The sequence below is a fragment of the Xiphophorus couchianus genome, chromosome 1, assembly GCF_001444195.1.
Source record: "Xiphophorus couchianus chromosome 1, X_couchianus-1.0, whole genome shotgun sequence".
Taxonomy (NCBI): domain Eukaryota; kingdom Metazoa; phylum Chordata; class Actinopteri; order Cyprinodontiformes; family Poeciliidae; genus Xiphophorus; species Xiphophorus couchianus.
Window position 1 is genome coordinate 1,707,415 of NC_040228.1, and position 26,059 is coordinate 1,733,473.

The 26,059-nt window shown below is 39.7% G+C and overlaps 2 protein-coding genes across 2 annotated transcripts in view; one reads left to right on the forward strand and one right to left on the reverse strand.

The window, feature by feature from the left end:
• The window catches only part of ctnnbl1 (catenin, beta like 1), an 87,066-nt gene that overhangs the window by 17,136 nt on the left and 43,871 nt on the right, over positions 1-26,059 (reverse strand). The window contains exons 12-13 of the mRNA XM_028016492.1: positions 23,611-23,708; positions 20,513-20,593 (exon numbers count right to left, since the gene is read on the reverse strand). Coding sequence (XP_027872293.1) covers positions 20,513-20,593; positions 23,611-23,708 — 179 coding nt within the window. The remainder of the gene's footprint in view (positions 1-20,512; positions 20,594-23,610; positions 23,709-26,059) is intronic.
• LOC114144030 (uncharacterized) lies at positions 7,241-11,936 on the forward strand. The gene is made up of 2 exons (XM_028016480.1): positions 7,241-9,299; positions 11,613-11,936. The coding sequence occupies exons 1-2, from the start codon at positions 7,453-7,455 to the stop codon at positions 11,635-11,637; spliced, it is 1,872 nt and encodes a 623-aa protein (XP_027872281.1). The 5' UTR covers positions 7,241-7,452; the 3' UTR covers positions 11,638-11,936.

The window sequence follows — 26,059 nt, forward strand, 5'->3', positions numbered from 1 at the left end:
TTTTCTTAAATTAGGAATTTAATTTTGATTAATCACAACAAAAACGCACCTGAAAGAGTGTTGAAATATTAGATGCCAGAGTACATGTGAATGCAGCGTGTTATGATGATTATCATCATGATGATGATCCTTTTGGTTATTCATGCAGAACAGAGTAAAAACACATTTTATGCAGATTTAAAAATTTTATTTCCAGTAATTTTCAGTGCCAGTATAAGGTAACAAGAGAGAAGTGTAGCACATTAGAGCTACAAGGCAGAACTTGCTGTCCAGTAAAAAGCATACAAGTATTTCACTTTTTATTTTCCAAACATAAGTGCAAGATTTTTATTATCAACCTGTATTTCTCGAGGAAGATCTATTTGAGATTAAAAATCTCTTTTATAAAAATATACTAGCCAAGACTTAGAAGACTGTGAGGTGTAAAGCTGCTGACAAAAATGCAATTATCGTGACTAATTAATGACAAAACCTACAAAACAAATAATAAATTTCATCAATACATTTCAAATCAATAATTTGAACAATTATAGATTTAAATCAGTGTGATTCCACAGATTGGTCCTTATTTAGGATCTTTCTCAATCTTGTGAATTATGTCAGAGTATGAATCAAACCAAAACAATCTCCTTTTTTCTTTTATTCTTTTTAATAGTGTGTTCTTAGAGTAAACAAAGATCATGCAATTAAAATGCCAGTTCTCAAAGAAGTATCTCCATAACCCATGATGTTTAGAATTATAATTACAACGATGCCACTAAGCATAATCAAAAACATCAGAGGACTCCTTCATAAATAATGAATTCATTCTTAAACAGATCTGATGTTTTCACAATGCAGATGTTCTGGTACAAAAACTGCAATGATATTCTGGAGAAAAAAAAAATCCTTTCTTCCTTTCTTTGTGGTTCTTCTTTTCTCATGGGTTACTAAGGAGCACTGATCCGATATCAATATCAATATCTGTATCAGTCCTGATGTTTTAACTGTTTGCTTGTGAAGTTATAGATTTATTTCAGTGAGCTGTACTGGTGCAGAGTTATCACATACATTTTAAAAACAAAGCATTTGAAGTCAATTTCACTGATTTTCTGTATTGGACTGGTAATGACTGATATTAAACCTCAGACATCGGTATCAGAAGAGAAAAAAGTGGATTGTGCATCGCTATGAGATACTGTATACAGTGAACCCTCGTTTTTCGCCGGGGTTGCGTTCCAAAAAGAACCAGTGATAGGCAAAATCCGTGAAGTAGTTACCTTTATTTTTTACAATTACAGTATTATACAGCATAATTAAATACTCTACATTGAAACCAAAGAACAAAGCCTGTTTTCAGGCCTAAGCATTTTTTTAACAAATGGAACGCTTTCTTACAAATAATTACAGTAAAATAATCATTTTAATCATCAATACGAAGTAAAGTAAGAAAAATTGTGACTCATGTATTTCACTGTTCCTCTGACTGTGACGCTGCGGCCCGACTCTGCTCTCTAGTGTCTTTTTCTACTGAAGCCTGTGGTGCAGGTGAGTTTCTTCGAAAGAAGAATATAGTTATCGGTAGTTGTTGTCGCTCTTTTTTCTTCTGGGCACAAATATTTGCCAAAATTTGCCAAGCTGTATTACGTATATTTAAATACCGTAACGTTATTGGCACACAGATCGAGAAGAAGCGCAGAGACTGTTCAGCCAATCAGGACGCAGAACATTGTGGTAAAAAACTTTACAAAAAACTCCGCGAAGCAGCAAGGCCGTGAAAGGTGAACCGCGTTATAATGAGGGTTCACTGTAATCCAGCACATTATGATCTTTGTGGGGACGATAATAGAAACAGTAAAACTCTGAGTGGAACACTCAGATGCATATTTGTGGGGTTTGAGTTTAAAAACGTTATTTCTGAATCATTTCATTCTAACAAACCCACTCTGAACAACTTTGTAAAATAAAAACTTAGTGTCAGCTTCTTTTAATTATTAGCAAAACAATGGAAACAATTATAGCAAAAACAATTAATAAGGCCAATAAATGAGACATTTATCTTGTTTTACTTCATCTGGGTACAGCAGTGGCCTTGAGTTCTGTGTTATGACAAAGAGCACCGATATCGCTTTGTAAAATAGTTTCACATCTGTGCCTGGTTGCCTGATAAGGATGCACACAAAATGAATTCATGCCATGTGAACATAAAATTGTTTTCTTTTCCCATTCGTTAGAAACACTCAGGTCCGTCTCAGTAGTTGGTGGCAAAATTGGAAAACTGTAACACTGATTTAAAAGCAGTTAAGGAATAATGCATCCATGTAATCACAGAGGGAGATGGACAGACCAGATACAAACACATGCTCTGGTCAGTTTCTCAGAAAGAAAATCTACATGAATGGATGCATTTTCTGATAATCACTTTGAATAATTTAACCTGCTCTCATTTTTATTATTTCACTCTCAGCTGCAAACAAATGGACATTTTATTAAGAAAATAACATCGATCAAGAATTAATGGAAATTTAATTAAATAAAACGGAAAAAAATTATTTTAAGAAACTTATGTTTTCTTTACCATATTTTGTTATGATTTACTCCTAAAAATCTCTTCTTTTTTCCAGACAGAGGTTACACACACCACAGGGATAACTTCTATAATACACTGGAATACATGTTTTTTATTTATAAAAAGTATCTGGCCTGAAAGCAATAAAAACATATTAAGTAGGCCTGTCACATTAAGAAAACTGCTAGATGATAAACTGTCTCCAATTATTGTGATAAATGATAATACTGTTTTTATTTCAGACTATTTTCAAGTAACACATTGGTAATGGCATAATAATGCAAGATGACATTCTCACAGATCAATAAACTTTAAATACTAATGAATATTTATCACCGGAACTGGAAGACATTTAAAATATCCAAAATAAACAATCAAAACAGAAACAACAAATAAACTGAATTATGAAGTCTCTCTAAACTACATTGTCCTTCAAAACAAGGAGAAATTGAGACCAAAACACCAGATTGAAGACTTTTATCATCCAGTTTTGGTAGAAATAGAGAAGAGAGATAAAAGGAAAACGATAAATCCCACAAATGGAAATTGTTGAACTTGTTTTAATTAATCAATGAATTGATTTATTGCTTATTGCAACAGTCTAGAAACAGTACTAAAAATGTTATAAAATGTTCCTGCCGGAGCTCCGTCATTGACTGAACCTCCAAATGAGCTTTTTGTTCCCCGGCTTCACGATACCATCAGCAGTCGATGCTGTAAATGATTCGGCCATCTTAAAATAGCCAATCATCAGTGTGAATAATTGCTCAGCTAATATGTGTGTGGAGCATGGATGATATGCCAGAAACGACAAGATGACATGGTGAAGGATTGAAAAGCACAGATCTGAAGGCAATTACTGGGCCCTCTGAGGTTTTAGTAAGAGCGGCTGTCTGGACAAAAGGAATCTGAGCTGCAGAATGAAGGAAAACTTCAAGATCCCCAACGCCCCCAATGGGATTCTGTCAAGTGTTTAGCTGTGTGTGCCTTACGTGAAGCAGGCACAAGCTTAACCTAATAAAAGTATCCAATGCTTTTTTTCAACCACATTTGCAATATATTTTATTGGGATTTTATCAAAAAGACCAACAGAAAGAAGCACATTGTGAAATGTATATATACTGTTTAACTTTCAGAAAAGTAACCCTCAAAATCCAGTGCAATCAAAAGTCTCCAGAAGCCAAAATTCAGGTAGGAGAGTCTAATAAAAACACAATTAGACTCTCAAATTCCAGCCTTTATGGAAGAATGTTGACAAAACACCAAGTTGAAAAAAACCCATAAGTCCTGTTTGCCACAAGTCAAGGAGCTGAATACAAATGCGTGCCCCACTTATCGTTTCTGTAAAGATGTGAAAACCATGACCCATTTTAGTTCCACTTTACAGCTAGAATCTGCTTTGTGTTGTACTATCAGATAAAACACCACAAAAATTCACGGAAGGATGGAACATGGAGGGACTGGCAGCCAGGAATTACACAGTGACCCAAAACTCTCATAAGAGAGACTGGCAGGAGCCGATGTTTCTGAATCTAACACGCTGGGTTACCGCAGAAACCAGCTGCTCTGTTGAGCAGCTGGTTCAACAAGAAGGGGGGCAACAGAGTCCTCTGCAGTCCTCTGTTCTGTTGCCCTTCCTACTTTTTCAAGATGGAAAAGTAGGAAAAAACATTTCCAAACAAGACGTTATGACAAAGTGACTGCCGCATCCTCTAGGGAGCCTTGCTCTAATAGAACGGAGACAAGATGTCCAACACGAGACGACTCTAGACAGACCTTAAAATCTCCGTGCGGATGAGGAGATTTTTTGAGCGATGAAAGGTGCATTAAATATTCATTATCATGAGAAAAGAGGAAGAGGATGTGTGGGATATTAAAACGGGAGCTGACGTCGCCACGCTCGTTAAAACCACAGAGTTTGTCCACTCGTGAGTTCTGACACAGTGGCCAAATATCTTTTATGTGTCGGCTCGACCCCTGGGGCCGACGCCGGACAGAGGAAGCGGAGAAAGAAAATCGTGTAGAAAAGAGGGATTGGACAAGTAAATTACTGCAACCTCGGGGGAGCCCTGCAGCCCTGCTACAGTACAGACAAAGTAATAAGCAGTGATTTTCAGTCTCAGTCCCTTTACTGTAACTCAGCTGCACTCTGCCGCTGTGCTTGTGGGATGGAGTGTGTATGATTTATGGCGGGCTGTGTGTAACTTTTTAAGCCATTTATTAGTATATGTGCAGGTGTGCATGACATGTAAGCAACCAACATTTATTGGTTTATATTCCTCAGATTTCTTTGTGCTGCGATGCTTAAATAGGGATTTTTGTAAACATTTTTTGCTAAACCCACACACTGTGGGAGTGAGCATGAGTAAGATATATTGTCTTTGTAAGGCTTAAGCAAACGCAGGAAAGTGAAGCTGGATGGCCTTATTATGAACTGGTGGCATGCAGGATGAAGCCGAAATCAAGTTTAGAGAAAATAAGTGAAACTCGGAGACCCAGAGGCAACATGCTGATTTCTTGTTGCGACAGAGAAAATGAACAGCCTCGCTCTCTTGGGAGAACATCAATTACGGTTTGTTCCACAAAGTGGGGCAAAGCAAAAAACAACAGGATTCTGGTAGGGGAGAAACTCACAAATAAAAACATGCTCAATCTGTCATAATCTGTCCAGATATTAACATGTTTCACAGTAGAAACGGTCTCATTAATCTGTATTTTAGATAGGGCCTAAATAAATCAGACCTGGCCAAAGCACATAGGCATTGTGTCATGGTCCGACCTGACTGATTAACTGTAATTATGGGCCCAAGCCCAAAGAAAACCCAACTATTATTTCAATTATGATTTACTGCTGACTTTCATTTCTAGACTACCATCTAAGTAAGGAGTGTAATTTCTTCTGTTTTTAGCTTCCATTTGTCTTCCATTTTGTCGCTAGTTGTGACCACAGAGTGAGTTCAAGGTCAAATCCTGTGGGATGTGTGACTGGTGCCATCTTATCACTGCAGTGTACTCTGCTCATTACAGTCTGATTAACTTCAGTAATCTCTTCATTTCCTCGATAGGTTAACCTATCTACTCATATATTTGTAGTAAATTAACATTACTTTGTCTTGTGAATTCTGGATAGGTTTTCCCTGTGCTGAATGTATTACAGGTTTATTAAACACGCCACAGAAACCTGAACTCAACCATCAAGCTAATAATTCCTACCAGACTTGGCCTGAGTCTCAGCTCGGGTTCAGGCCATAAATCTAAACTCTAATCAGCAGCATGTTGTTGTTGGTTTTAGATGGATTCTTTTAATGCGCGTTTGGCTGCGTGTGTACGGCAAACCAGTTTATACTTTAATTCTGCCTGGATGACACAGAACAACACTCCTTCCCTACTGCTTACTTGATCTTCTTGTTTTCCTCTTTCAGCTCCATCTTTTGACTAATCTATCCTCTGCACACACTGAAACTATCTCTGCCTTGCATCTTCAGCTCTATCTCCAAAAATCAACCTGACCTCCTCTTCCAATTACTCATTACTAATCCTGTCCATTCAGGTTCCTCACAATAAAATCATCTGCTCTGCCACCTGCCTTTTTGTCAGTGCCTCTATCCCCAATTTATCACAGTTGCCATAGTTACCATCTTGTAAACATTTCATTTCAATAATACAAAAATTCTTTTGTTACAAATCAGCCATAAGACTAATTCTGCCATTGTCTGTCCATACCTCTATGTCAAATCAAATTTATCAAACAAACTCAGGTTTGAACATTTTTATTACAGATTCATCATAATCTTATTTTTAAGCGTGAAAACTTTTATTATACCTGCTGCAATATTCTTATAAGAAATAACACAAATCTCAGTAGCAATTCTCTAAATTTAGCTACCCTGAGCCCAAGGGGAGTGGGACAGTGGTGAGTCCTGATTTAGGGATCAATACACCACAAAGCACTGAAGAAGTAAAAAATCTGTCAGAATCAGATTTATTTGCCAAGTTTGTGCACACAAATCTGACTTTGGTTCCACTTTATCAAAAGAAATGAAGCATTAAGCAGGTGTGACGATCCCCTCCTATCCAGTAGGTGTCTCTAGTCCATTATTTGTTTTCTTTGTTCTTTTCAGGAAGCAGGTAGATGGTCTGTTAATTGAATGCACCAGGTGGCTGATAAATACTGACGTCCTGTCAGTCACTGGGTCTGCTTGGTTGGCCTCCGGATCAGACCGGGACAAGCAGCCTTGGTCCACACCTCTCTCGGACTGGCTGAGCAGTTCTCCCAGCATTTATTTTGGATAAAATAAATTATTGTGTCTATGGATCCGCTCGTCTGTCTCCCATTTTTGTCATCGCCTATGAGTGGGGCGTGACAAGTGGGGGCTCGTCAGTTTGAATCCAGATCAGCTGTCAGGTAGTGTGTTTTGAGTTGTGTACTCTGTCTTATTGGGGGACGTTGACGAGCGTGCTTGTTTGGTGAGTGAAGCAGCCATTGTACATCTGTTTTGAGAGAGTGTATTTGTCTAGCAGTTTGAATGATCACTCCCATGCAATCATAGTAAGTCGCGGTGTTTCTGTCCCTTGTAAGCTTAACAACGACTTCCTTTATGGAGTTTGTTGTGGGGGGGATTTTAGTGTGGTGTGAACGTGAGTAGAGCAGTTGTCTCGGGAGCACATCCGGAGTTGCAGGGGGGTCACCATTTATTGGTTTCCTTTCCGGACTCTCGGGCGCCAGTGCATAAAAACCCATCACGGTAACACCCGAAGACTAGGGGGGAGATTAGTTAGATTCTGGTTAGGCAGTTAGAGGGACGGGGTCACTGTGACGCTGTGATTGTTTTGGGATTGTGGGAGCTCAGAGTGCTACTGGTAGGGTTTGGAATTCAGGTGTTGTGTGAATAATTGTTAATGTTATGGCTGCTGTTGACGAGTTTTTGCGAGATCCGTCTGAAGAGGGGTTGGAGCGCTGCACACGCGAACAATTGTTAAAGATCGCTGAACATTTTAAACTGGAGGTCAGTGATAAGCGGTCTAAAGACAGTATTAGAGCTATCATTAAAGCTAATCTAATTGACTCGGGTGTGCTAGGACCAGTTAAGTTGCAGGCTACCGGGACATGGTTGGACACTGATGCTTCTGACACTAGCTTGACTTTTGAACAGAAGCGGGAGCTGCTTTTGTTGCAGGCTGCGATAGAACAGAAAAGATTGGATGTGAAAAAACTGGAGTTGGAAGGACGTAGATTGAATTCAACTACTGATGGCCACACCCCCCTTGATGCTTCCGGTAGGGGAACTTCTAGCCCATTTGATGTTGGCAATAATCTGCGTTTAGTTCCTCAGTTTTCTGAATGGGATCCAGATACATTTTTTTCCCTGTTTGAGCGTGTTGCTGACAGTAGAGGTTGGTCTGATCTGGACCGAACACTGCTTTTACAGTGTGTGTTCACAGGCAAGGCTCAAGAAGCATACTCTGCTCTCACAGTGGATGACAGTAAAGTTTATGCCACTGTGAAGAAGGCTGTTTTAACAGCTTATGAGTTAGTACCAGAGGCTTACAGACAGAGGTTTCGGACATGGCAGAAGGGTGAGAAACAAACCCATGTTGAGTTTGCCAGGGAGCTGGGAATACATTTCAATAGGTGGTGTGCTTCCTTAAAAATTTGCACTTTTGATGACCTCTGTCATTTGGTTGTCCTGGAACAGTTTAAAAACTCTGTTCCAAGTCATATTGCTATATACATCAGTGAACACAATGTGAAGACAGCTGCTGAAGCTGCTAAGCTAGCAGATGAGTATGTTCTTATACACAGGGGTGGCTGTGGGTATCGAACTTGCAATGATTTTGGTTACAGGAGCGGCAGCCAATCTTTTGTGGGGAGTCATGCGAAGGAGGAAGGCGTTGGTCCTGATCTGAACAGTAAGTCAGAACGGATTTCATGTGGGCATGTTTATTTGGATCCGACTGACATATGTCATTATTGCAAAGCCAGGGGCCATTGGAAGTGTGAATGCCCTAAACGGGGTGCTCAAGTGAAATCTGCTGCTTTTGCTGCCTCTGAAAAACGTGCTGGTTTTGTTTCCTCTAAGCAGGTGGAAGTAGGACGGAAGTACACTTTGGACCAGGGGGATTTTTCTCCTTTCGTTTCTGATGGCCATGTGTCCATAGTGGGGAGTGATGCTACAGTGCCGGTAAAAATTTTGAGGGATACTGGGGCTTTTAATTCATATATTGTGAGCTCTGTATTACCCTTTTCTGAGGAAACCAATACTGGAGACCATGTTTTGATGCGGGGAATGGGGCTTTTGGTGGAACCGGTTCCACTGCATAAACTGACATTGACTTGTGGATTGGTTCAGGGGGAGGTTATTATGGGAGTTCGCCCTGCACTTCCTCTAGAGGGAGTGGATGTAATCTTGGGCAATGATCTTGCTAGTGGACGGGTGTGGACTGATTGTCCGCTACCTGCACCCATAGTAACTTCTTCCCCTGTTTTAGGGAAGTTGGATGAGAGTGCTCAGTGTTTCCCTGGGGTTTTTACAGCTTGTGCAGTGACACGAGCTATGTGCCGTGCTGAATCTGCATCGATCCCTGACCATGAAGATGGGGGAGCAGAGGAAAGTGATTTTTTCTCTGTATATGTCCCTGTTTCTCTTTTGTCTGTTTCTCATAGTGACCTGATGGCGGAGCAGAGAGCAGATTCTTCTCTTCGTCATCTGTTTGATCAGGTTGTCACTGAGGAAGAGAGTGTGGCCAGTGGGTACGTGTTAAAGGATGGATTGTTGGTACGGAAATGGTTGGTACATGGGGAAGATTTTGTTGGTGGTCCACTCTGGCAGACTGTTGTTCCCTCTAAATTTTGCAGTGAAGTGTTGCGGGCTTCCCATAATCAATCAGGACATTTGGGGGTCCACAAAACTTATAATTATATCCTGCGTTATTTTTTTTGGCCTCGGTTAAAAAAGGATGTGTCTGAGTATATCAAAACCTGCCATACATGTCAGATGACAGGAAAGCCAAACCAGAACATTAAGCCGGTTCCCTTGTATCCAATTCTGGTAATTATGCAACCCTTTGAACATCTCATTATTGATTGTGTTGGTCCTTTGCCTCGTTCTAAGACTGGGAGTAATTATTTGTTGACAGTAATGTGTCAGACAACAAGATATCCAGCTGCATATCCACTCCGTACTATCACTACTAGGTCTGTGGTGAAGACTCTGACCCAGTTTATTTCTATTTTTGGTATTCCGAAAGTTATCCAGTCTGATCAAGGTTCAAATTTTTCTTCTCATTTATTTGCTCAAGTTTTGAAACTGTTACAGGTGACGCATAATCAGGCTTCTGCATACCATGCTCAGAGTCAAGGTGCTCTCGAGAGGTTCCATCAGACCCTCAAGTCCTTATTGCGTAGTTACTGTGTGGAGTTACACCGGGATTGGGAGGATGGTTTACCATTGTTGGCTGCTCATGAGGTGGTGCAGGAGAGCACTGGTTTTAGTCCAAACGAGCTTGTTTTTGGACATGCAGTACGTGGGCCACTTAAACTGTTGCATGATGCTGTGAGACCTTCACAACCTCCGAGTAACTTAATTGACTATGTCAATGGTTTTAGGCGTCGTTTGTATGTGGGGGTAGAAATGGCTAGGGAGAAGTTGACCTCTTCTCAGGAGAAAATGAAACGCATCTATGACCGTAAGGTGGAACGTCGGCGTTTTAGTCCTGGTGATCAGGTACTTGCATTATTACCAGTTGTCAGCTCCCCCTTTCAGGCTAAATTTACAGGCCCATCTACAGTTCTGCGCAAGCTGTCAGATCACAACTATTTGCTGTCAACGCCAAGGCGGAGGAAGTCAACACAATTTTGCCATGTAAATTTATTAAAACCATACTACACTTGGGATTCACAGGTGTCTGCTAGTAAAGGTGAGGAGGTGCAGGTTGACAGGACTGTCTCTGTAGTTACTACAGTGGGTGGTTTAGGCTTCTTGTCTGCACTTGAAAACGATGAGGTAATTTCACCTAATGAAAGTTTGTTGACTGGCAGGCTAAACAATTCTGATGCATTGAGGAATCTGGATTTTTTATTTGCACACTTGTCTCAGGAGGGGGTCGCTGAGTTGACTGCTATGTTTAATGAATATCATTGTTTGTTTGGTGATGTGCCCAGTAGAACACACTTAATCCAACATGATATCGATGTAGGTGAGGCACAGCCAATTCGGCAGCGTTTTTACAGGATATCTGAAGAGAAGCGGAAGGTCATGGACGGCGAGATTCGGTACATGCTTGATAATGGTATTGCTGAACCCTCTGCATCTAGCTGGGCTTCACCTTGTTTGTTGGTGGAGAAGGCTGACAAAAGTTTTAGATTTTGTACGGATTATCGGAAAGTGAACATAGTTACAAAATCTGATGCTTACCCTATGCCACGCATGGAAGACTGTGTTGATCAGGTGGGTTCAGCTCAGTTTGTCAGCAAATTTGATTTATTGAAGGGTTATTGGCAGGTTCCATTGTCTGAGAGAGCTAGAGAGATCTCTGCCTTTATTACTCCCTTTGGTTTGTTCTCTTACTCTGTAATGAGTTTTGGATTGCGAAATGAACCGGCAACGTTTCAGCGTCTCATGAACATGGTTGTTTCTGGGCTGGAGGGGTGTGCCGTATATTTGGATGATGTGGTGGTCTTTAGTGATACGTGGAAAGAACATCTGGCTCGCGTACGTAAGCTGTTTGAAAGACTGGCTGAAGCACACCTGACCATTAACTTGTCCAAGTGTGAGTTTGCTAAGGCCACTGTTACCTATCTGGGTAAGGTGGTGGGGTTTTGTGCGTCCAGTGGAAGCCAAAGTAACTTCAATTTTGCAGTATCCTGTACCAACCACAAAAAAGGAACTCAAGCGGTTTCTGGGTCTTGTGGGGTACTACCGCAGTTTTTGTAAGAACTTTTCTACAGTGGTTTCTCCATTGACAGATTTGCTGAAGTATAAGGTGAAGTACACCTGGTCAGCTTCCTGTCAGAAAGCTTTTGATGATGTCAAATCTGTTCTCTGTTCTTCCCCTGTTCTTGCAGCTCCACGACTGGATCATCCTTTTGACCTGCATGTGGATGCAAGTGATGTAGGTGCAGGTGCTGTCTTATTTCAGCAAGATGATGATGGGGTTGATCAACCTGTGAGTTTCTATTCTAAAAAATTCAACCATTTTCAGGTGAACTATTCTGTCATTGAAAAAGAGACATTGGCATTAATTTGGGCTTTACAGCATTTTGAGGTATACCTGGATTCTGGCAGTGTTCCTCTGGTGGTCTATACCGATCACAACCCCCTAACATTTTTGCATTCATTGCAGTGTCCGAATCGCAGATTGATGCGATGGATGTTGTTTTTGCAGCCATATTGCCATATTAGAGGCTCGGACAATATTGTGGCGGATGCTTTATCCAGGGCACTTTGTCCCTAGATTTAATGTGTTATGCATTTAATTTTCAGTCCCCTTCTCTAAAAGTTTCTTATAGGCTTCTCCAGTGGCTAGTGTGGGTGAGCTGTTGAGGTGGGGATTGAATGGGTGATTGTGGTAAGGCAGCAAAGTCTGATAGTATTGTACTTGGCACCTAGTTCAGTTGAATTGCTGTGTTTTTTTGGAGTTCCATTAGGGACTCCATTTTTATGGAGGCCGGGGGGGGATGACGATCCCCTCCTATCCAGTAGGTGTCTCTAGTCCATTATTTGTTTTCTTTGTTCTTTTCAGGAAGCAGGTAGATGGTCTGTTAATTGAATGCACCTGGTGGCTGATAAATACTGACGTCCTGTCAGTCAATGGGTCTGCTTGGTTGGCCTCCGGATCAGACCGGGACAAGCAGCCTTGGTCCACACCTCTCTCGGACTGGCTGAGCAGTTCTCCCAGCATTTATTTTGGATAAAATAAATTATTGTGTCTATGGATCCGCTCGTCTGTCTCCCATTTTTGTCATCGCCTATGAGTGGGGCGTGACACAGGGAAGCATTCTTTGTTTCTAAGCTTCCAGCAGTCTGATTAGTCAGTTTGATTGTTTGACAAATAACTTGCTGTTAAGTTTGTACTTTTGCTTAGTTTCCAGCTGCAGCACATGTAGCAATATGCTGCATTCAAGTACTGTTCGCAAACTACATAATCCATAGTAAAGTGGCTCTAAATAATTTATCTCATCGTTATTAAAAATGTGGATATTTCAGGTTTGCTCAACTTATCTAAATCATTATATTTAAAAAGTGTTTTTGTTTTCTTGCGATAATGTAATAGTCTTTATTTTAAAAATTCTCAAAAATGTTTAAAACAAAATGAAATATTCATTTACATGTTGTAAAAATGCAAAGTTTCTTTTTTGCACAAGACAAAACACTGAGCCTAAGAGTAAATACTGCAAATTAAATTAAACCCCAAAACAATGAATGGACTTTGGTTTAAGAGCAGAAGATTTTAAAACCAGGAAAGACTGAAAACTTTTATGAATGAAAGAACAACCACAACAAAGCTGTAAAACAGAAGGAAAGATGGAGAGTATAGCTGCAACTCAAAGAAGATTTCATGGCATAAACAGAGACAATTTATTCTTAGAATAACTATAAATAGCTCATCTGGGTGCAAAAAACATGATTGTTCTGTTTCTAACCATCAGCAAACCTAATCTAGGCCATTTTGCTCAACATTAAACAACAATCTGAGTGAATAACTAGCGGGAAAGCACACTTTCTACAGTATTGAGGTCAGCCTGAGACACGTTTTGCTGAGTTTCCTCAATCTCAGAAGAATTATTAGCAACAAACAGAGAAAAAGGAAAAGGTTAGGAGGGGGAAATGTGAAGACAGCGGAAAGCAGGGCCAACAGAAAAAGACAACAAAGAGAAAACTGAAAGATTTATACACAAGGAGTTCAAACATATTAAAGTTTGTATGGAAAACGACAGGAACAAGTCATAGAAGAAACAAAGTGGAAGAGGAGCAAATTAGAAGAAGTGATAGAAAAGAAATATTGAGGAGGAGGAAGACCGGGACATTATTCCAAGAGGGGAAAGTAACTTGAAGGTAAAGGGGATGAGAAGGATAAAGGGAGCGTAGAGGAAGAGAGATACCAAGGTGGGACTAAAATAAGCAGCTTATTAAAGGCGCACGGAAAGAGCAGCAGCAGCTTTTCCTCCGCTATCCTCCTGAGAAATCTGGGAATAATATGTTGCAGAGGAAAATAATATATATATATATATATATATATTGCTTACCGCTTCTTAAAAACAGGCTTAACTAGAGGGAAACCAAAAAGGCAGGGCACAGAGAGATAAAGCACTGCTGCTGACGGCAGCCGATTTGGGCCGAGGCGCGGGACAGAACTGGGTTGGCATCTTTATCAGCTTATTTAAAGGAACGTGGCATTTGGTGGGGGCTTTGGTTCACACCAACTTAAAATATCTTCATGCAGATGTTGCAGCCTGCAGACCGGAGAGAGAAATGGTGGCCCTCTGCTGAGGTCGGCGGACAGCGCGGAACAGTTATCCCTCTGTGACACGTTAAATAATTTACCACAATATAATACTGACTTTTTAATGCTTTATAAAGCTAAATGATACAGTAGAAAAATGCAAAAACCTAAACTGGTGGCCACACTTTGAGATGAATAACTTACAATTTGCAAAATAGTATTTCTTTTTTATTTACTTTAATGCTAACATAAAAAGCTGAGATTAAAGATTAAACTTTATTTGAAGCTTCTTTACATGACTTAAATAGGGCTCAGATTTTTCTCTATTTTTATTGTGTGTACTGCAGTAAAACCTCTGATATTACATTAAATACAAAGATGTATAGTTTGAGAAATGAAGCTTCAAGAAAATGAAGCTGAATCATTCCAATCTCTGTAGCTAATGCATTTCTTAACTGCTTGGTTTTGTTTTAACTTAAAGTAAAGCCACAATATGTAACTTTTATTAAAAAAATTGAGTTTTTGTACATATTTATTAAAGCTATCACTATGTTGAGATAGTATAGTAAGATATAAATAATCTGTGAAAATCAACCAACCAGAGCCAGGGGGAGGGCCTTAACGCTGCCATTCATTCTTGTGTACATGATGCTCACACCCTAGTTACAGCTGGTTCACCACAATAGACTCAGCCATGAATGTGCAAGCTAGTTAGCATGGCCACTGATGACGGCAGATTGCAGCACGTACACAAGCATGATTGACCGCCGTACGACCGTCCTCCTGGCTCTGAGCGGTACATTTCTGCAGACAACAGTAGGATTACTGAATGGTGGAGATAATTTTTTTCACAAATTATCTGTCTCATAACATATTGTAAAGACTTAGTGACAGTTTTAACAAATCCGTAAAAAATTGAGTCTGAAATTGTTATCTGTAATCTGAAAGCAGGATTTTGTGTCTTTTGTTCTCAAAACGTACGGGATGAGAGATAATTTGTGAAAAATCTATGTCCTCTGCCTTCTTCCAGTGCTATCTAGAAACAACCACTCAGTGGCAGGAAAGTTTTAGCGCTGTCAATCACAATCTTATGTGGCTGCTCATCCTCCCTCCCATTGCTCTGTGCTATGGGAGAGCGCAGCCTGTTGTGAATGCTCAGTCTGGTTAGCGTACTTACCAATCACGGCAGATAAACGGTTTTCCTGTAATGATAAGTTGTTTCTACCCCATTAGCATATTTAGCAGTGAGTGAATGAGGTTGATTGACAGTGCTAAGACTGTCCTACTGGTTCTGATTGGTTGTTTTGGCCGGAAAGTTGCATTTCTTTAGCTAGCAAAAGTAGTTCAGGGAAGAGGTGGAGGAGATTATCTGTTTTCACAGATTATCTGTCTCATAACAAACTGTGACGACATGATGACAGCTTTAACAAATGTGGAGAAAACATATTTTTTATTAAAGTTATATACTGCAGCTTGAATAAAATGCAACTACATAGCATTTTTTGAGAAGTCTAGGTTGCTTTATGTGTATTTTGCATGTTGCCTATGACTATTGCTTGTGGGGAGAGCCATTTCAGTAATAGTAAAAAATGTAAGCAAACTACTAGCATACTATATGTGAACTATTGTATGTAAAATTCATGAGCAGTAAATATTGTCCTAGTATAAGCATTGGACCAAAGAAAGCAAGACAGTTCCAAGCCTTTAAAATTGTGATTTTTTTTTGTGGGTCAAATAGACTCAAAAAATTGTAACAGCAGCTGCATTGAGGGGCCCAATCAAATTTTTTGTCATGGGGCCCAAGATTCCTGGTGGCGCCCCTGACGCTTGTATTCAAAACTTCACCTCACGCTCAAACATAGTCTCTGCTCAGACTCTCTGCTCGCTTACGAAACATAGAACTGCCTTTTGGCACAGTCGCCTGGCAATCTCTGGTGCAGATTGCTACAATCAATAGTAGCCACATAGGCAATTTTTTTTAAATCAAATTAATTTAATTGAATCAAACTTAAAAACACCAATAGATAATAATTGGTTATTTTAAGGTTGTGTCCCACACCCATTTATTTAATAATAAATAATGCTCCAAAACAGTCCACAAGATTCTGGCGGCACGGCTGAGTGGAAGCCAGGGCTCACACCGGTAGCAAAAGAATATACGCGTGGCAAATGAACAGGCAAACAGAAAGACGCAACAAGCGACGAGGACCCAACAGAGACGCAGAAACACAGGTGACATTAAATACACAAGAGGTAATTACGGGGACGAGAAACACCTGGGAACAATCAAGGGGAAGACAGGACAACATGGAAATTCAGAGACACAGAAACTCGCAATAAATACACAGGAAAAACATGGAACATGACACACTTAATATGACAGAACAGGAGACATTACTGCCTGGCTCATTTAAATGGTGCATGGATGGTTTTACATACCTTGGCATTAATATTAGTTTCTCGTACGATCAAATTTATCGAAAGAATTACACATCATTAATTAATAAAACCAAAGCAGAGCTGGAACAATGGATCTTCCATTATCTTTGATTGGCAGAGTTAACTCAATTAAAATGTCTATATTACCTAAGTTTATTTACTTATTTCAATGTGTCCTCTTAAAAGTCCCAATGACATTTCTTAAAGATTTGGATAAAGCAATATCTCTACTGTATTTTTATGGCGAAAGAAGGGCCCAAGAGTTAAGCTTCTTACTTTACAGGCTTCCTATGCTAAAGGCAGATTAAATCTCCCAAATTTCAGAATGTATTACTAGCTTCCCAGTTCCGTACTCTCTGGATGTGGATTTATTCAAACGGCAACAATGTGAGATGGGTCTCAATAGAACAACAAGAATTGAAATCCATGTCACTGGCAATCATCCCCTTCTTGAGTTCAAAAAAAGCAACTCTCTACAATTACATCAAATCCTTTAATTTTAGCTACCTACAATGCATGACTTCAGTTACACGCTCTCTTAAACCTAAACATACGATTGTTGGTTAGCACGCCACTTAAAGATAACCCCAGCATTCCCCAATTTATAGCAGATAGTATACTACAAACTTGGGTCAGTCAGCGATCTTTATACCAACAATGTCTTTGCCAGCTTCGGTCAATTATCTGAATTTTATGACTTGCATAGGCACAATCATTTCAAATATTTGCAGATCTGACACTGGATTAAGAGCCAAACATTAGAGATATTTCCAAATAAACCAGAGGAAACCCTGCTTGAATCATGTTTATTAGATCCCAAACGTACCACTACAAAAGGACTTATTTCTTGTGTTTACAAAATTGTTCTTGACTATTCACCAGCTTATGACAAGTACACAAAAAAATCGAAATGGGAATTGGGCTTAAACTGCAACTATGATGACAAAAGCTGGAGCAGATTACAAAATTCATCTCAAACAATATTAATATCAACAAAACACAGGCAAATTCAATTTAATATTTTTCACCGCATATATTATACCCCATATATGTTGAATAAGCTGAATGCCAGTATCACTGACAAATGCCAGAGGTGTAAGACGTCTATAGGGGATCTTGTTCATATGCTTTGGAATTATGTACACTTCCAAGCCTACTGGCATAATGTAATTCTGATAACATGAGCAGTTTGTGGGCTTTCTTTAGATCCTGACCCCAGGATTTGGATACTTGGAGATGTTATGTCCTTGAAATTAAACTCTTGCAAGTAATACTTTGTTTTGTTAGCAACATCTGCAGCAAAAAAGTGTATATTTAAAAATTGGAAATCTATGGAGCCTCCAAACCAGAAACATTGGATCAATGAACTGTTGTCCTACTGCACTCCTGAAAAAAATCTCCATTCAATGCGTGGGACATTGGCTACGTTTGACCGAATATGGACTCCCTTCCTGGACATTCTAACCAGATTAGACCTGAGAGACTGATCTGTATTGATCTTTACTGTCTTGTTTCAATTCTTCTAATATTTTTGTTGTAACATTTTCTCTTAACTCTGGCCTTTCAGAAGTATGGGTAGTGCTAAATGTAATATTACTACATGTGTTACTACATGGAGAGAGTGGGTGGGTTTTATTTCTGAAGGGTTTTTTTTGGTTTGTGGGTTTTTTTGTTGTGTCACCCCGCCCCCCCCCCCCAAAAAAGAATAATATTGTACACTGGATGTAGATTTTGTATGGACATACATTCTGAGTATATATATATATATATGTAGTACAGACCAAAAGTTTGGACACACCTTTTAATTCAATGAGTTTCATTTATTTTCATGACTATTGACATTGTAGATTCACACTGAAGGCATCAAAACTATGAATAACACATGTGGAAATATGCACTAAAAAAAGTGTAAAACAACTGCAAATACCCCTTATATTCTAGTTTCTTCAAAGTAGCAACCTTTTGCTGTGATTACTGCTTTGCACACACTCTGCATTTTCTTGATGAGCTTCAAGAGGTAGTCACCTGAAATGGTTTTCACTTCATAGGTGTGCCCTGTCAGGTTAATAAGTGGGATTTCTTGCCTTAGAAATAGTCATGAAAATAAAGAAAACCCATTGAATTAGAAGGTGTGTCCAAACTTTTGGTCTGTACTGTATATATATATATATATATATATATATATATATATATATACACCAAAAAAAGAAATATGATTAAAATCACACATCAAAAACTTTGTTCATTTGATTAGTCATTAAAAATGACGTGCCATCATCCTCTAACTACGTCCTGTCATCTTCTTTGTGGTTTGCACCAGTGGTAACATACGACTGTTGATAATGTAACTCAAGTGAAGCAAAAAAAGTGCTTCCATTTCAGTTTAGTGAAATAAATCAATTTGATACAGCCGGGAAAAAACACCTGATATTAATGAAAAAACCCTGAGTTTTTTTAGAAACTGTCATGTTTCCATTAAGTGAATTTATTTTCAAAATGTTAAATTGCTCAATTATATGGTGAATGGAAATGCAGCTCATAACGCCTACCAGCTGTTTTCAGAATTAACAGAGGAAGTAAATTTGGATCATCTCTTACTTCATGTTTGAATATGTAAGTCAGATTGTCTTAAAGGGACAGCAACCCACCTACACAAACTGGAAATGTTTGGCGGCTCCACAGGGAGGTCAGCATCCCCTCTTCATCTCTGCTCCGCCTTCTCCACTAAACACTCTACTCTCTCTACTATCTTCATATTCATCTGGTGCTAGTAGTTTACCAGCGTTTCACTCTGCTGTTAAGCTGAATCAGATTAATAAAATATTAGGACTATTACATCCAAAGTCATTTTTTGGAATGACGTAAGGAGCAGAAACGATAAATGTGTAAATGTGTTTCTGTTTCTTTTTGCTTTGTCTGTGTCTGGCTGTGAACTGCGGTGGTTTATAGCAATGTGGTTTTAAAGATAGCAGCACACGCGGACGCCGCTCCTTATCGCCAGGTTATCGTGAACAACCCCACTGTCTCCATCCCACAGGCGGAGGCGAGAGTGCGACAGAGGGAAATGGGGAGAGAGAAAAGAGAAAGAAAAAAACGGAGGAGGTGGAGGAGAGGAGAATGTCAAACTGTCTGGCCTTTTCTTGGCAATCTTACCACGCTGTCTGTCTGAGAAATTAATCTTCTGTCATCTTTAGATAGGAATCTCTCACTTATCTGTCTTCACCCACGCCTCCTTCCACTTCACCATTCCCCTTTCACTCTAACTGTATCACTTATTTTCTTTTAATTTATTTTTTCCCACATTTCACCCACCTCCTCCAGTATTTACAGTGTTTCTGTGACTTTCTCCTGGTCTCTCTACATTACTGGAGAGAAGAAGCTCTTTTAACACTTTGTGCACTCCTATTCTCTGCCTGGGCACTTTTCCTCCATCAAACTGTCGGATTTCCACAGAGACACTTATGAAACGTTTCATTCTTCTGTAAATTGTCATATAAATTATGTTCAGATGGTTTTTGGTCTTTTTTCACCACAATGCTAAAAAGGAGATGACATTTACTTCAACTTAATTTCATAACATTGTTTGCATCTATAATGTACTTCTGAAGCTGTAATTGAATCAATAAGGAATGAATGATGATGCAACATGGAAAATAACTCATGTGGAAGAAGCGGAGCAACGCTCCACATGAGGGAACAACATAACATGATGTAAAGCTAAAAAAAGTCAATTTCATGATAATGCTCCTTTTATTAAGGCCATCATTTTTCTCCAACCTCTTAGTTTGCAGAACTTAGTGTGGCTCTTCTGCAAAAACATCCTAATAAAATACATGAAGTTTGAGGCTGTAATGCCTCAAAATGTGATAAGGGAAACAATTGAAAAAACACTACAAATAACAGCTACAACAAAGTCCATTAAATTGTTTTCATGGAACTAATGACAGGTTTATTCTTCTCCTTTAATCTTCTAAGTAAAGAGATTTTGTGAATCCGTCACTTCAACAGATTCAACATGAAAACATCAAAAGTCAACAGAAAGACTAGATCAGTAAGGAGGGAAGATAAAAAGATGGCTCTTACATGTTTCTCCCCTTCGATCCTCTTATCAGCCTGTTGAACAGCCTCCAGGTATTTAAAATACAACTCCATCAGTCGATCAACCTGGAGATACAATGAGGAAGCGTTAGAAGGAAGAACAGTGACGTGAGATTAGAAAGCAAAGAACGGGAGCGAAAACAAGACGAAACAAAATAGACTCATCATATAATCAAAAAAGTGATTAGATTGTGTAAAAAGGTGGCTGGCTAAAAAGTCTCTCCAATTAAATTAAGATAAAATTAAAGCTTGCAGGTCTAATAATGGAAAATATTGGTTTTTCTGCCAAGTCTTTCATCAGGAGCCCTTAGAGTTAGTTTTGACTCTGGTTTTACTTGAGATGGTCACATTAAGTCTCTGGTTCGATCATGTGTTTATTATTTTTAAAATATTGCTAAGCTTAGTATGGTACAGTATCTTTTAGCATTTATTGTGAAAACGTCCTTATTACGATAACAATTCTGATAATTAATGGTTGCTGGAGTCACTGCCAGCTAGACTTTCCATTGACATGGCATTTCAGTCCATGGTCTTCTTTTCATGAACAAAATGCTCAAGCTGTCTCAGACTGGAAGGGAGGAAAGTCTTTCCATTGTTATTAGAGATATTTGGGCTCAAGCTAGGCTGAGGAAGATTATTAGCCCGAGCAGCGAAAGCACTGCGAAGGCCTATTGTAATTGAAAAGTTTATTATAATTATTTTTCTTACCCCAAATGAATTGGCTTTTTGGGGGCTTTATCATATTCAAAAACAACCTAAAGTTGGCGGACACGTCAAGATTGCGAAAAATGTACGTATTTTAAGATCGACGCAAAAATCGCAAAAGAAACGGCTCAACAGCGCCAACTAGCAATTTTCAAAATACCCTCTACATTGTCCTTAGTTTATCGTACAGACATGAAATTTGGCACACTTGTACAACTCCCCAAGATGCACAGAAAAGTCTCTTGCAGGACTGGAGTTTGACACCTGTGGTCAAACTCCAGTCCTCAAAACACTGGAATGAAATGCCTTAATGACCTCCTCCTTGTGTAGATCAGTTCTCCAGAGCCTTGCTAATGACCTAATTAATCTATTCAGATGTGGTGCAGCAGAGGCACATCTTCAAGTTGCAGGACACCGGCCCTTGAGGACTGGAGTTTGACATTCCTGGTCCACACCAAACAGGAAGTCGACCATTTTGGATTGAAGGTCCGATTTTGACCCCATTTTGGCTGTTCACAACCTCCACATTTGATCGAACTCCTCCTAGGGATTTTGATTGATCGGCTTCAAATTTGGTCAGTTTGTTCATAAGGAGTGTCTGATTCAAAGTTGTCAAAACGGTGAGTTTTCGTACATGTTGAAGGGGTGTTGCCAGAGGTCAAAGTTCGCGTACTCGCCTAGAAAGACGAAGCTATTGTATCTCCTACACCAGCGGTCCCCAACCTTTTTAGTTGGGCGGACCGGTCAGCCCTTCGCAATTTTGCTTCAGACCAGGTGGGGGTGTGCTCGTCGTAAGTATCGAGTCCGATGCTGTTGTTCGGGAGGGGTGTGGGGGGCTGCGCGTGCGCAGTACTCCGATGTTGTTTTATTACTCATTCTGCTGCATGTTGACGCGCAAGACGTAACCGGTAAAATCCGGTTTAGGATTTTCAAAATAAAAGATCCGGAAGTAGTTCATTATTTCTTGCGCGGCCCGGTACCAATTGGTCCGCGGACTGGCCCGGTGGTTGGGGACCACTGTCCTACACAGAAGCTCACAGAGGCACCAAACTTTCAGTGATTGATCATCATCGGGTGCCCTGCAATACTCAATGGTCAAATTATGACATCACTTAAGCCATGCACCCTGAGAACAGGAAGTGTAATGTTTTACTTCCTAATCAAGATGAAACTGTGTCCAGAGACAGAAGACATGTTGCTGTGATGGGGATTCCAACCCCGACCTGTTTCGATGGAGCAGGTGGGCGTGGTGGCGTGGTGAATGCCGTTGCCATACGTTTGGTTCTGTACTCCACCATTTCGAGCCGGGCTGCACCAACTTGGCATGAGTGATCCTGGTTGGATGCCTGACGATCCTATATCGTCACAGTCTGATGTCATGTAACAAGTTATTCTCACTTGCTTTAAAGTCCCAAGAGTTTTCAATGGAGGGCGTGGCCATGATGGTGCGGCAAAGTGACAGGTCACGCCGTTGCCATACCTTTGCCTCTAAATTACACAGTTTTGAGCCCAACTGAACTAAACTCACTAGGATCGATCCTTATCCACCCCAACAGGAATCCATAACAGTTGTTGATGTAGAAAAGAAAAGCAAAGAGGAATCATGAGTTTTCACTGATGCAGGTTTACGTTGTCATTTCAGCAGAGAGGTGCATTTCACTGCAGATTAATGAACTGTACAGAGTATTTATGCAATTATAACTGGTTTTAGATTTTTTTTTAATGATTTCAGCAAGTTTTGTTACTTGTTGCATGATTTATTAACACAGCTGACTTTCTGTGTCGGTGTATTATTGTACATGTTACGTTTTGATGGTGATGATAATTTCTCTACAGCGCCCCCTAGAATATTTAAAAAAATAATCCCCAAGCCATGCTTTAACCCAGAATTATGAAACTTAGTACACGTATATTGTGTCAGGACTTACAAAAAAGTCTCTTGGAGCCATGGTCCAAACCCAACCGGAAGTCGGCCATTTTGGATCAAAGCCGCCATCATGTCTATTTTATTGACGTCATATCTGATCGAACTCATCCTATAGCGTTTGACCTACAGACTTCAAAATCACTCAGCATATTCTTGAGGCATAGTAGGTCAAAAGCTATCCTACAATTTTTTGTACATCAAAGCATGTGGGCGTGGCTAAGTGTCAAACTTTGACTATTCGCCATGAAACATCAAGGAGCAATAACTTCCACAGGCAAGGTCAGAACTGCATCAGACTTTCCATGTCTCATAGATCAGCCCTGATCACATTCACATGGTCAATTGGTGACATCAATTAAGACCCGCCCCTTTCCAACAGGAAGTCACCTGTTTTTTCTGCTGAATGTCTTACTTGTACTCTATGATTCATAGAAACGGGAGAACAGCCAACCTTTTCACAGTCGTTTTCTGTAAACTTGTTGAGGAGCCTGGTTCTCTGCTGGGACTTGAGGTTTCTCAGCATGGAAGCGATGACGGAGCAGACGTGTTCTGAGGAAGAGTTAAAAGTAACGCTGTGAACAACAAGCATCTCAAGTCCCACCAACAAAGTATGGAAGCTAATTACACTGAAAAACACAGTAGATTACAGAGAAATGAGCACACAACACAAAAGTGCTTAAACTTTAATCAACATACGTTTTAATTCTGACCAAATAACAAAGGTAAATCTAAATCAATTTTCATTTCGGAGCCGACTGGAACATGTGTAGCAGTTTTGACCGAGGCTGAATGTTGTTTCTTGCGTTGATAGAAGTATGCCTGTGGCAGCTTTGGGGCCATTTAAGGCGCAGAAGATCTGCAGACATGTTAATTGACTAAATTAGCAACACAAACAAAATGAAACCCCCTGTTACTCATGCTCAAGAAGGATCATAGTCACATCTCCTTTTAGTCAGCAGCTCCCGGAGCAGGTGGCAATCATAGCACAATATTTCTCCAAGATATTGAATGGAAATGCAGTGCACACAGTAGGGAGGCAGTCAGGGGACGACATTGTAAAAATCTCTGGATATATACAAAGCGAAGACAGAAAAATGTAATTGGACTTTATCAACAAGAGGTCAATATTCTCTCTCAATGAGGCTTTGCAGTTGCTAAGCAACAGGAGTGCATGAATCAATCCCATTTCTGCGTTTTAAAAGGGGGTCTTGTTTGCTGTCGGCTTCCTTTGTGCAATTCCCCCTGTGACCCGAAGCGTCTTTACTCACAGGACATGAGAGCTGAGAAAACTAAAGACTGTAACATCTACCGCCATCAGTAGGTTCAGAAGACACAAAGATCCATCAAGAGTAAGAGTGTGAGTAGAAACAGAGGAGAAAGTGCACTGGAACAATATACAACACAGCAGTCAGGAGGATTTAAAAGCACAGACCTGAGGTAAAAACATGAAATAAACATCAGAAAAAACTCACATACTGGGACATATGCAATAAATTCATCAGACAAAAGCTTACAGTGAAATAAGTCATCCAAAATCTAATGATGTTGTTTAAGCTCCAAAGAATGCAGGTTTGCATATTTAGAATAGAATAGAATATAATAGAAGTACTTTATTCATCCCAGCAGGGAAATTACTTCGCAGTTATAGCATAGAGACAAGACAAGAGACAAGACACAAGACACAATAACAACGTCCGGGTGTTGAGTCTGGAGTTTGGCTGCGGTAGAGCTGATGACGTCACAGGCCACCGCTGCATCAGCCGATGGGGGAATGCAAACAGCGATCAAAATTTAATAGGGGGGCGTGCCGTGGTGGCGTAGTGGTTAGCGCGACCCATATTTGGAGGCCTTCAGTCCTCGACGCGGCTGTCGCGGGTTCGACCCGACGACATTTGCCGCATGTCTTCCCCCCTCTCCTTCCCTGTTTCCTGTCAGCCCACTGTCATATATAAGGGACACTAGAGCCCACAAAAGACCCCCTGGAGGGGTAAAAAAAAAAAAAATTTAATAGGAAAACTAGGAATCCATTGATCCACTTTTTCAGCACCGATACCGATATCTGAGGTTTAGTATCGGCTGATATCGACCCGATACAGAAAATCAGCTGAACTGACTTTAAAAAAAGAAATTTCTTTAAACACAGAGGAAAATGTACCAAATTACTAATTTATTTGATAAGTCTGCACCAGTGAAGCTTACTGAAACACACCAACAGCTTCACAAGCTAACATGGAAAAACAACTTTAAATTGATCAGTCAGTGTAGCTAGCACAATAACAGCAAATGGAAAATAAATATTAAAGAAACTGATAAAATCAATAGATTTACTACCTCGGTGAAACATGTAAAAACTGCAACAAATATTTTTTCAAAAGGGTCAAAACAGCAACAAGGAAACCTAAACATAATGTAAAATAAATAAAAAAGACATGACGTCGCGCAGAGCACAAAGCATAGAATAAAACTGAATAGATCTGCACTTATGAATAGGTTATATTTTCACAAAGCCTGATCTGGATTTTTTTTCAATATCAGAACCAATACAGATATTAATATTGGATCAGGCATCTCTAGTGAAAACTAAAATGTAATTGAATTAATTGCAGTGTTTGTAATTAATTACATACAATTAATTGTATTTTAATCATATATTTATAGTTATATTGACAAATATATGGATAAGTAAGCAATATTTTCAATTCAAAGGGCATTTTTTTCTGCTATATTATTAAATAAATAGACACTTAGACTTAGACTGACTTTATTGTCATTTTGCATGCACAGGGTGTATACACATGAGCTCGACATCTAAAATTTTTATTGCTTATGTTCTATTATCTAAGTTATTCAGCCATCTGAACTAATGGAAAGTTGCATGACTGATTACAGCTGCAATGTTT

Coding starts and splice junctions, on each gene's coding strand:
- LOC114144030 (XM_028016480.1), top strand. CDS start 7,453: ATGGCTGCTGTTGACGAGTTTTTGCGAGATCCGTCTGAAGAGGGGTTG. Junction 9,300..11,612: donor GAAGAGAGTGTGGCCAGTGG/GTACGTGTTAAA, acceptor CTGTTCTTGCAG/CTCCACGACTGGATCATCCT.